Raw genomic sequence first — 13,002 nt, 5'->3', positions numbered from 1 at the left:
GACATCTTCTACGTCATATACAACAAGTTTTCATCACCTGACACTCATATATATGAACTACGCAAATTATAATATACAACAACTTATTTGACTTTGAGATCACGTACAATAAGAACTGTAACACATTAAATCATCAATTTAGAATCTAAATATTCGATGAACGTAAACTATCTACAGTTTTATTTTTTTTATACATTTTAATTAAATTATTAGGGGTTATACTTCATTTATCAATCTTAAAAAAATTAAAAGTTTGAACTTTTTATACGCCGAATTCTGATATATTGCTAAAACATCCAGTGCCTCGCACGCGCTATGATGTTAGTTATACAATCTGTTATGCAACATTATCCTAAATGTCATCTCAACATAAACTCAAAGTCCAATTTCAAACCTTTCATGCAACCCTATATTAAATTCTAAATCTAACCATAATATGCATCTAATATTTTAACCCACGTTATGAAACACCTTATACAAATCATTTATCTAAAAAACTAAAATTGATAAGATATGCACGAACATGAAAAATATTATGAATTATAACTCTTTCTGCATCCCATTATAAAACTAATAAATTAAACTCATATATATGCAATTTTACCAAAAACTTTGGCAACTTAAACCTACACCATATTATACAAATAAATAAATAAAAATAAAAATTATGTAACTTATTATGCAACCCTAAACCCTAATAAACCGTTAACCCAAAACCATTATAATTTAATTTAGGGAAAATAGATTTTTTCGTCACCCAACTTATCATGTTTTTAGGAACTTACCATTCAACTATTATTTTTTTTCTTCTACTCACTAATGTTAGGTTCATATTGGTTTTTAGTCACTAATGTTAGGTTCGAATTTGATTATTAGCATTATGTCAATTTTTTGTAGCATTTTAAAAATATTGTGGTAGTCTATAATATTTTAAAATTTTTTGATATGTCTATATCTTAAAGATAAGTTATAAAACTGTTTGTAAGAAAAATAACTTGTGAGAGTTTTTTGATTTAATACCAAATTCACATTATTACAACATTATTCTATTTGTGTGTTTATATATATACTTGTTTTACAATATTATTAGAATGAATGGGTTTATAGTTATGTTTTTGGGTCGGTAAGAGTTGTATGAAGGAGCTATGATTAGTGATTTCATTGGGTTTTTGAAAGTGTCATTTGTAAAATATTGATATGTAATTTTTTAATATTTTTAGTACTTTATGATCAGTTTTTAATTTGATTATATTTAATTTTTTAATTTTTATTTTCCAATAATTTTAGTACGGATTGGGATGCCTCTTCCTAATAATTTTGGTTTTGAGTTTAGTACCCTACCTAAAAAGTAACAGACGTATATGAACCGGTTTTATGCGTCTGTTTATAATATATATACATCTGTTCTGACAAAATGTTCAAAATAATACAAGTCCTTCCTATAACATATGTATATAATTCAGACATTATACGACTCCTCCATATGCATCTAGCAAACTCAAACATATATAAGCTTTCATAGAAGACATATATGACACTTTTTGTACTAGTTATCACTATATTTTAATAATGCTATAGAAAATTGACAAAATACTAATAATCAAATCTGAACCTAACGTTAGTGACTAAAAAATATCTGAACCTAACATTAGTGAGTAAAACAAAAAAATTATAGTTGAGTGGTAAGTTTCTGAACACACAATAAGTAAAAAATTCATTTTCCCTTTAATTTAACTCTTTAACCAACTCATTATGAAACAAATATATTAAATTCCTCTTTTAACTTGAAATCAATTATACAATTATGAAACTTAATACCATTTATACAATAAATTATAAAGTCATACAATGATACAAAAATATATTCAACATAAACCCAAACCCCTAAAAGGACATGTATACAACCCGTAATAAAACTTATAAAATTATTAAAGCTTTGTAACTTATTACGAAAATCATTATGCAATAATAATCCCTAAAATCTAACCCGAAAATCTAACTAAAACACTAATCCTAAAGAGCATAAACTTCAAAATCATAAACCCTGAAACTCCCAAAAGATAAAAAAAAATGGGATACTATTCATTATTATAGACAATTAATACAACCCAAATTACAACCTCGACCAACACATATGCAACTTAAATTAATTTATGCAACTCTTTATGAAACTTTGAAATTATAACAAACACTCTATGCAAACAATTTTTAGTCATTGTTAAACAATTTTACAACCTCAACTATAACATAAAATATCAATAAAAACCTAAATTCATTAACATTGAAATCAAATAATACTGAAGTAAAACACTTTAACTAAAATACAAAAAATTCTAACATAAAAAGCTACTTAGATCCAATAAAACATTAAACATACATAAACTTTAAAATAGTGTTGTTATAATATATTAAAGCTTCTTATACACTTCTTACAAGTTCATAATATAAATGTAACAATATATTAATGTTTTAGCATATTATAAATAAAAAGGACCACATAAAAATTTTAAATTACAATATCTTAATAATATCTTCAATCGATTTATTCTTCTTCGAACCTGTAGCCATCTTCTTCTTTGGTACGATACTTGAGATACCTTTTTTTTTCTTCGGTTTCATATTTTGCACATAATCATTGGGATCTTCATTATCAATTACAAAAACAAATATCATAACCCAAGATATAAAGATCACCGTTAGTGATTTGAGTATTTATCGTAGACGTCACCATAATATGATAAAGAAAATACAGTAGTGCCATCTTCACAACATCTACGTCATTCTTTCATTTTTTTAGCAAAAAAACATCCTTAACAATGCTTCTAAAGATTGGATTCACACCATCAAAGTAACTCTTAAAAAACCTGTTATCCACCTTCAAACAACTATTCTTGTCAGGATTGCCAACACACCTAAGTCTGGGTATAGTGGCAAACTCCGTTATACCGAACTTCAATTTCACATCAACACCACCAGTCCATAGCTCATCACCATTTGGTTGTAAATTTCCTAACTATTGAATTATGAATAATCTGATTATGAAATACTTTAAAGTTAGACAAGTTCATTAACTGACCAGAACATGATTTACTAAATCACAAAGTTGCTAAACAGAAAGAATGTTCCACAATTCAGTAATCATATCGGATTATATTTGTTTGCACAAACAACTTTTAAACCCTTATATTTGTCAACCGGTAACTCATACTGCATACCCTAAAATTAAACAACAAAACATAAAAAAAGTTTATGAAATAAAAACTATCACATATGAAATGAAACTAAAAAACACAACTCTAACACCTACACAACTACACTCAATGCAAATCAGGTCAATATTATATTTAATTTCAAATAATAGCACGCTAAAAATGAAACATACATACAACTACAATTATAACATTTTCTTATGCATCTAAAGTATATACGTTATGTAACCCACTAACAATCATACATATACTTGAAAACAGAGGGATTACAAAAAACTACATTGGAAGGAGGTAAAGGGTCTTTATCTAGCAATATTTTGCATTTTTTCTTCTTCAACGTAAATTAAACCTTTTTTTCTTTTTAACTTTACTTGCTCTAACTTAAAACTTCAACGTCGAATGTGAGGCAGAAGCTTCCGAGACAGTCAGACTTCAGAGATAATATAGTAATAATCATAGCTAAAAATATATATCAAAAAAGAACCTTAATTAAAAACTACCATATTACCTAGAAAGATTATACTTACATTCAAACACAACATATACATCACTAATAATAAGTATTAAAACACCAAAATCAACAAAATTAAAAGCTAACGGCTTAAAACGCTAATTAAATTTTAAAGGACCTTCAAACAATCGCTACAAATAAATTGGAAAAATAAAATTAAGAAAAAATGATTATTTGGGGGATGTGCCGCCCTGCCTTTCGATCGATACATAGAGAAAGTGATGAAAGAAAGGCTAGTATCAGTAGCTAGATCTGTTGAGGGATAATAGACTAATGAGGTTTATAGTCTCATAACAAGGTATGCGAGTTTATTTATTGTCCAAGTTGTAGGCCTCATAGTCTAGGCTATGCAAACTCCAGTCTTTTTCTAGTTAAAAGAAAAGTTGATTCTGTTTAGGGTACGCAGAAAATCTATACATGTTTCCATATATATAGAGGGAGAGAAACAAAGGGAAAGAGAGGGAGAGAGGGAGAGAAAGAGAGAGATTTTAACAGAGAGCAACGAGGGTAAGATTGAAGAGAAATAGAGAGATGTAGAGTGACAGAGAGTGCAGTAAGGGGAGAAAAAGAGATTGGCAAAGAAATTGCACTACTAGAAATTTGGCCTTAGACAACGGGTAAAAACCGATGTCTTTGTAAAAAATGGGTGATTTCTTCGTGAGTGAATTTAAAAGTATTTTTACATAGACATCGGGTTTTACTTGATATCTAAAGTAGTCTTAGACAAAGATTTGGGAAGATTTCTGATGTCTTAATCATGTTTTTGTAGCATAATTGAGTAATATAGCAAGTTCAAAATTGCTATATTAGGATGATTACGCCTATTTAAACAAATAACACAGAAGCTATTAAGAAGAATTAACATCGTTTCTTGATAAACAACCGATGTCTATTTGTATATTAAACACCGATAACTAAAATATTATGATGTCAATTGTTAATTTGGACATCGGTTATTTATATGGAACCACTGTGAAAATCACAGTTTAACATCAATTACAATAAATAGTTGTTGTTATAGGTGTTTTATAACATCGGTTTTGATTAAATATTTGTTGTTTTATATTTCTATTCTCATCAATTTTTGGTTTATAAATAATGTATTAAACATATTTTAACAACAAATATTTTGATTTTTACATATGTCTTTGGTGCTATTAGATAATGTATTAACCACAATACTAGAAGAACCTAATTCAAAAAACTCAACTAATACATATATCTAATTACTTAATTGAATTCAAGATCAACAAACAAAATAGCCTAATTTGCACAATAAACCTGAAAAACATGATAACCAAAACAAGTCTATCATTCTTAACAAGTTATTTATGCGATAAATACAATTAATCTCAATATGTAAAATCAACCAAAATAGTTTCGAAATGAGTGGGACCTAAAACTTAATCTACAAGATATAAAAAAGTGATCAATTATCAATTATACTACCAAAATAGGAGGTGTTGTCCATATGATTTAGTGAAAACTGTAAAATATCACTACACCATAAATGGGCAAATAAGACACTTTTCTAATGTAATGCATGTTTTGCGTAACATTAGACAGACTTTTTTGACCTATCGTACACTAACGAAATAGCGTTACTTTACATGTGAAGTTACTATTACGTTAGAGGGCTTGTGTTGTAGTAGAAAGCTAGTGTTACAATAGTGCTGACATGACGTAACGCTTTGCTTTATCATTATAATAATATTTAATTTATTTATTATTTTTTTGGGCCCCACCAGTGTACACGTCAGCAAAAGTGGGTCCCACATGTGGGCCCCACTAAATCTTGTTCCAGAAAGTGGGTCCCACACTGACAAGTGGACCCCACATGTGGGCCCACACTGCCGCGTGGCACTGCCACGTCAGCAAAGCGTTACGTTAGCTTTTCTGTTACAACGCTACTGTTACATTTGCTCAACCCTGCCACGTGTGCACCGCCACGCCATTAAATAATTAATTATTTAATTATTTAATAAATAATTATTTAAATTATTAAATAAATAATAATTAAATAAATAAATAATGGAGAAGTGGGCCCCACATGTGGACTCCACTTGTGGGCACCACCTGTGGGCCCCACATTATCCAATTATTTAATTATTTAATAAATAATTATTTAAATAATTAAATAAATAATAATTAAATAAATAAATAATGGAGAAGTGGGCCCAACATGTGGGCTCCACTTGTGGGCCCCCACATGTGGGCCCCCATTTGGGCCTCACATTATCCAATTATTTAATAAATAATTAAATAAATAAATAATGGAGAAGTGGGCCCTACATGTGGGCTCCACTTGTGGGCCCGCCATGTGGGCCCCATATTATCCAATTATTTAATTATTTAATAAATAATTATTTAAACAATTAAATAAATAATAATTAAATAAATAAATAATGCAGAAGTGGGCCCCACTTGGGAGCTCCACATTATTTAATTATTTAATAAATAATTATTTAAAAAATTAAATAAATAAATAATGGAGAAGTGGGCCCCACATGTGGACTCCACTTGTGGGCCCCGCTTGGGGGCTCACTTGTGGGCCCCACATGTGGGCCCCACATTATCCAATGAATTAATTATTTAATCAATAATTATTTAAATATTTAAATAAATAAATAATGGAGAAGTGGGCCCTACATGTGGGCTCCACTTGTGGGCCCCACATTATCCAAATATTTAATTATTTAATAAATAATTATTTAAATAATTAAATAAATAAATAATAAAGAAGTGGGCTCCACTTGTGGGCCTCACACGTGGTACCCACATTATCCAATTATTTAATTATTTAATAAATAGTTATTTAAATAATTAAATAACTAATAAGTAAATAAATAAATAATGGAGAAGTGGGCCCCACATGTCGACTCCACTTGTGGGCCCCACATGGGGGCCCCACATTATCCGATTATTTAATTATTTAATAAATATTTATTTAAATAATTAAATAAATAATAATTAAATAAATAAATAATGGAGAAGTGGGCTCCACTTGTGGGCCACACATGAGGGCTCCACATTATCCAATTATTTAATTATTTAATAAATAATTATTTAAATAATTAAATAAATAATAAATAAATAAATAAATAAATAATGGAGAAGTGGGCCCCACTTGTGGGCTCCACTTGTGGGCCCCACATGTGGGCCCACATTATCCAGTTATTTAATTATTTAATAAATAATGGAGAAGTGGGCCACATATTCGTCGTTTGATTTTTTTAATCGGTTTTCTCCACGATCCAACCGTACGGATGTTATTAAACTGTCTTCCTAACATTGGGAAAAAATAATCAAAAAATATAATGACCGGATCATGGTCGGATCGTAATAGGGTTCATATGTCAGGAAAGGATTCATTTAACGGTTCGACCCACATATCCGTCGTTCGATTTTTTTAATCGGTTTTTTCGATGATCCAACCGTACGGATGTTATTAAACTGCCTTCCTAACATTGGGAAAAAATAATCAAAAAATATAATGTCCGGATCATGGTCGGATCGTAATAGGGTTCATATGTCAGGATATGATTCATTTAACGGTTCGACCCACATATCCGTCGTTCGATTTTTTTAATCGGTTTTCTCGACGATCCAACCATACGGATGTTATTAAACTGCCTTCCTAACATTGGGAAAAAATAATCAAAAAATATAATGCCCGGATCATGGTCGGATCGTAATAGGGTTCATATGTCAGGATAGGATTCATTTAACGGTTCGACCCACATATTCGTCGTTCAATTTTTTAATCGGTTTTCTCGACGATCGAACCGTACGGATGTTATTAAACTGCCTTCCTAACATTGGGAAAAAATAATCAAAAAATATAATGCCCGGATCATGGTCGGATCGTAAAATGGTTCATATGTCAGGATAAGGTTCATTTAACGGTTCGACCCACATATTCGTCGTTCGATTTTTTTAATCGGTTTTCTCGACGATCCAACCGTACGGATGTTATTAAACTGCCTTCCTAACATTGGGAAAAAATAATCAAAAAATATAATGCCCGGATCATGGTCGGATCGTAATAGGGTTCATTTAACGGTTCGACCCACATATTCGTCGTTCGATTTTTTTAATCGATTTTCTCGACGATCCAACCGTACGGATGTTATTAAACTGCCTTCCTAACATTGGGAAAAAATAATCAAAAAATATAATGCCCGGATCATGGTCGGATCGGGACATTAAAATATCGTTTTTTCTAAAATTTACGAAAAAAATGAAAAAAATGAAAAAAATGAAATAAAATGAAAATCGTACAAAAGGTGCAGTGAAAATATGGGCGGCTAAATTCCCCCCCAAAATTTTTCACAAATAAAACCCTAGCCTTGTCTCTCTCTCAGAAACATCACTCTCTCTCGACCTCGCTCACTCACCTCAGCCTCCCACCTCGCTCACTCACTCACCTCTCACCAACACTCCCTAACTCTCACCCATCTCACTCTCCCTAACTCTCACCCATCTCACTCTCCCTAACTCTCATCTCAGCCGCACCTCACCTCAGTCGCACTCTCACCTCAGCCTCACCTCAGCCGCTCTCATTTCGGTGGATTCAACAGCAATTAGGTGGTTCTAAGCAACATTTTGGTGGTTCGGGTTCTCTGCAACGGAGTTGGGGCGTGCAATTAGGGTTTCGGAATTTTAGGGTTTCGATTGGAGCTAGCAATTAGGGTTCAGAGCTGCTTTGTGGTTTCGATTTTGGACCAAGGTAACCTCTACTTGAACTTTATTTTTGATTTTATGTATTTATCCCTACTTATTTAATATGTTTAATATGTGTCTGTGTTTAATATGTGTAATATGTGTAATACGTTTAGAGTTTGTGTTTAATATGAATGTAATATGTGTTTGTGGTCATCTCCCCCCCTCTCTCTGTCTCTCTCTCTATCTCTCTGTTTCTCTCTCTCTCTATGTCTCTCCCTCTCTCTGCCTCTCTCTCTCTCTCTCTCTCTGCCTCTCTGTCCAGTGTATGTGTGTTATGTTTGAGTTTTATTGTTTTAGATTCTTGTAATTATGATTATTGCATTTCTTGATGTGATTACGTGCCGAGATGAATTGATGAAATTATGTTGCTTATTCGCTGTTTTTTGTTATTTAATGTCCAAATGCCAGGCTTAACTCTGTTTGCCATTTGGTTACTGTGTCTTGTTTTTATCGTCTCTTAGCAGTACTGGGCCTTCCTTAGTTCCTTGTACAATTAAATAAATATATATTATTCGAATACTTAAGACATTAATCTAATCTCAAACTGATTTTATGTGATATACAAGTCTTTGACTATTGATCTTTTACATTATAACATTTATTCCCTGTGTGCTATTTAAAAGTTACAGTTGTAGATTGAAGTAAAAAATTTAATAAAAATGGAAGCATGGATAAAAATGGGGAATGAGATGTAGGAAATTATTAGTTTATCTAGTATCACTGCAGTATAGTGCACAGAGAGGATTACACGGGCTTTTTTAGGTAGACTTATAATCTTTTAACTTCGCAGGCTATATTATACAGTGTACTAATGGAAGATGATTATAGTAGCTGGATAGGATTTCCAAAATCTAGTAAAGAATATGTACGAGGGATAAAGGCATTTTTGGAAAATTCATTTCCAATTCATGCTAAAGGAGAAGAAATGAAGTGCCCCTGCAAAGTATGTGTCAACCGTTATTGGCACACTCAAACAGTTATCTATGATCATCTCATATGTAGTGGCCCTTCTCCACTACATATGAAATGGATTTGCGAGATATCACATACCAAAGTAGACGGTAGTACTGACTTCATGGATTCGGGGACGGGGATGGATTTCGAAGATATTTTAGGTGAAATGTTCAATTGTACGGGTAAAAAGTTTCGAGATTTAGAAAATGACTATGAAAGTCTAACAAATGCAGAGGCTAGAAAGTTTTATGGCCATGTTAGGGAGGGTAAACAACCACTATACCCCGGATCCACTAAATTCTCTCGGTTAAGTTTCCTGATCAAACTTTATCATTTAAAGTGTGCTCATGGAATTTCCGAGTCTGCCTTTGGGGAATTGCTGGAGTTAATAAGAGACGCATTTCCTGATGCCCAAATACCTTTGTCTTTGAATTCCGCAAAAAATATGATCAAGGATTTAGGCTTACACTATGAAAAAATACATGCATGCCGAAATAATTGCATGTTGTACTGGGGAGAAAATAAAGACAAAGAAAAATGTGACAATTGTGGTGTTTTTAGGTGGGTGTTACCAGAAAAAAAAGGCAATGATGCTAGTGATCCGGGGCAGGTTATACACAAAGTGCCAGCTAATGTGATGAGGTACTTCCCTCTAAAGCCTAGATTGCAGAGGCTATACATGTGCAAGGAATATTCGAAACTAATGAAATGGCACGATGTGGGACGTCAACAGGATGGAAAAGTAAGACATCCGGCTGATACAAAGGCTTGGAAGATGATGGATGCTGACTATCCTGATTTTTCATTAGAAAATTGGAATGTTAGTTTAGGAGTAGCCTCAGATGGATTCAACCCCTATCGTTCAATGAACCTAAGTCACAGCACCTGGCCAATTGTATTGGTCAATTATAACCTTCCACCTTGGCTATGCATGAAACAAGAAAATCTAATTCTTTCGACACTAATATCTGGTCCAGATTCACCAAAAAATAGTATTGATGTGTTCATGCAACCTTTATTTGCCGAGTTAAAAGAATTATGGGAGGTCGGCGTCAATACTTATGATGCCTTGGCTGATGAAGATTTTAATTTACGTGCTAGAGTGCTATGGACTATTAGCGATTTTCCGGGATATGCTATGTTATCCGGCTGGAGCACAAAAGGTAAACTAGGGTGTCCTGTCTGCCATTATGAAACTTCATCACTTTATTTGAAGCATAGCAATAAAATGTGCTATATGAACTACCGAAAGTTTATTCCTTCTGCACACAAGTGGAGAATGGATACTAAAAGGTTTAATGGCGCAATTGAAATGGGGCAGTGTCCTTCAGTTTTAACGGGACCTGACATTGAAGAGTTGTTGTCTGGGTATGTAAACCAATTCGGCCTGCAGAAGAAAAAGGCAAAGAGTAAAACTGAGGGCCCTTTTAAAAAGAAGTCAATTTTTTCGATTTACCTTATTGGAAGCATAATCCACTTCGACATAACCTTGACGCCATGCAAATAGAAAAAAATGTTTGTGATAACATATTAGGCACTTTACTCAATATAAGTGGCAAGATAAAAGATCATGTTGCCGCTCGTAAAGATTTACAAGAAATGGGAATTAGAAAACCCCTCCATCCTGTTCTATTAGAAGATAGAGCACACCATGAAATACGAGCACCAATCTTTGACTTGTCGAACAAAGAGAAGGAGATCTTTTGTTCAGTGTTGAAAAACACTAAACTGTCGTACGGTTGTGCCTCTAATATAGGGCGATATGTGCACACAAAGGAGAGGAAAGTAGTGGGGTATAAGAGCCATGATGCTCATTTCATACTCCACTACTTGTTACAGTTTGCCATCAAAAAAACTACAAAGGCTGAGGTTGCAGTACCTTTGATGAAATTGAGTGCCTGCCTTAGAGCTCTATGGAGCAAGGTTATCGATTTGGAGGAGCTTGAGAAGTTGGAAACTGAAATCGTCGAGGTACTTTGCCAATTTGAGATGATTTTTCCATCAGCTTTCTTCGACATAATGGTGCACTTGCTTGTTCATCTAACTATAGAAGTTAGACTTGGGGGACCTCAGCACCTTCGAAACATGTTCCCAATAGAGCGTTATCTTGCAAAATTGAAATCATACGTTCGTAATAGAAGTAAGCCGGAAGGTTCTATTGCAGAAGGTTACATAGCCGAAGAATGTGTAACCTTTTGTTCAAGATTTTTGGCTGCTGATGAAACAACAAAAAACAACATGTGCTCAACAGTTTTCGAAAGAGGGCCAACACAAGCTGAATAGCATATCGGAACGAGAAGGAATAAAGATGGAACTATTATTCATTTGGAAGATGTTGATTGGAAGGCAAGTCATCGCTATGTTTTGTTCAATACTGGTAACAAAGAAGTAGAGAGGCTCCTCGAGTAAGTTTAATAAGCTCTAACGTAAATAATTTTAATTCATAATTCAAGAACTTTTTCTTTTCTGCACTGTTTTAACTTAGTATAATTTTAGGGAACATCAAGCCTTGGTGGACACCCACGCAAATACGAACAGATACAAGAGGGCACGAAGACACACGGCAGAATTCGATAGCCATTGACTTGGGGGTGTTTGTGTTGGGGCCTAATCGAACAGCTAGAAGGTTTACTGGTTATGTTGTTAATGGCTATCGATTCCACACAAGTGATAGAGATTCTCGATGCACAACACAAAATAGTGGTGTATATTTGACTGCACAAACAACTAGTTTCTCTAGTTCTAGAGACGAGAACCCTATAGTTGGGGATGTCAGCTACTACGGATCGATAGAAGATATCATAGAACTTGATTACTGGGGATTATTTACAGTTGTCCTATTTAAGTGTCGTTGGTACCAACAACAAAAAGATCCACACGGTCACATTCGAGTAAATTTCAATAGGTTATGCCATAAATTTGATCCTCATGTCCTGGCCAAACAAGTGCAACAAGTTTTTTATGTGGAAGATCCAATCGAAAAGAATGTACATTATGTAATTAAGAAACTACCGAGGGAGTGGTGTGATAATGGAAACGTGGATGCACATGAAGATGTCAATGATACTGATCTCCGTGAGACTGAATTTGTTTGTGGACTTCAAACTCATGTTGATGAAATGAGTTGGTGCAGAGATGATATCCCCACAACAAGAGTTCCCATTCCCGATAAATGAAGCAACCAAACTGCTAAACATTTATAAGTTTAAAATTAATCACAACAGTGAACTTTATTTTGTATTTTCTCTGTGTTTGGACTATTTAGATGTAATTGAATATCTTAATTTATTTCTTCCATGAATTATTCAATGAAATCCATCTTTGTAGTTTAAATTTATTGTCATCGTCGTCTGATTTGTAGTTTATATTTATTGTCTTGGTAAGTTCAGCATGCCCTTGTTATATTTCGTAGTGTTGGGATTAAATCTCCTTACTGAAATTTAGTTGATTCAGTAGATGCATATGATAACTATTTTTTCTTATTTTTATAATCTTGTATGTTAGCTGCAAATATCCTACACGTGTAATAAAAACAAATATAGGATATGAAGTAGATGCTTAATATCTTTTTTTGATCGAAATTGTGTTTGTTGCATTGCTTGC

The 13,002-nt window shown here is 33.0% G+C and overlaps 1 protein-coding gene across 1 annotated transcript; it reads left to right on the top strand.

Annotated features, from left to right (window-relative positions):
* Positions 1-9,256: 9,256 nt before the first annotated feature.
* Positions 9,257-10,906, top strand: LOC141714206 (uncharacterized). The gene has a single exon (XM_074517738.1). The coding sequence runs from the start codon at positions 9,257-9,259 to the stop codon at positions 10,904-10,906; it is 1,650 nt and encodes a 549-aa protein (XP_074373839.1).
* Positions 10,907-13,002: the final 2,096 nt, after the last annotated feature.

This window comes from Apium graveolens, chromosome 3, assembly GCF_009905375.1.
Source record: "Apium graveolens cultivar Ventura chromosome 3, ASM990537v1, whole genome shotgun sequence".
Classification (NCBI taxonomy): Eukaryota; Viridiplantae; Streptophyta; class Magnoliopsida; order Apiales; family Apiaceae; genus Apium; species Apium graveolens.
This window is presented reverse-complemented; position numbering and strand designations above follow the sequence as displayed.

What these genes read in the sequence shown, in the direction of transcription:
- LOC141714206 (XM_074517738.1), top strand. Translation starts at nt 9,257, where the DNA reads ATGGAAGATGATTATAGTAGCTGGATAGGATTTCCAAAATCTAGTAAA.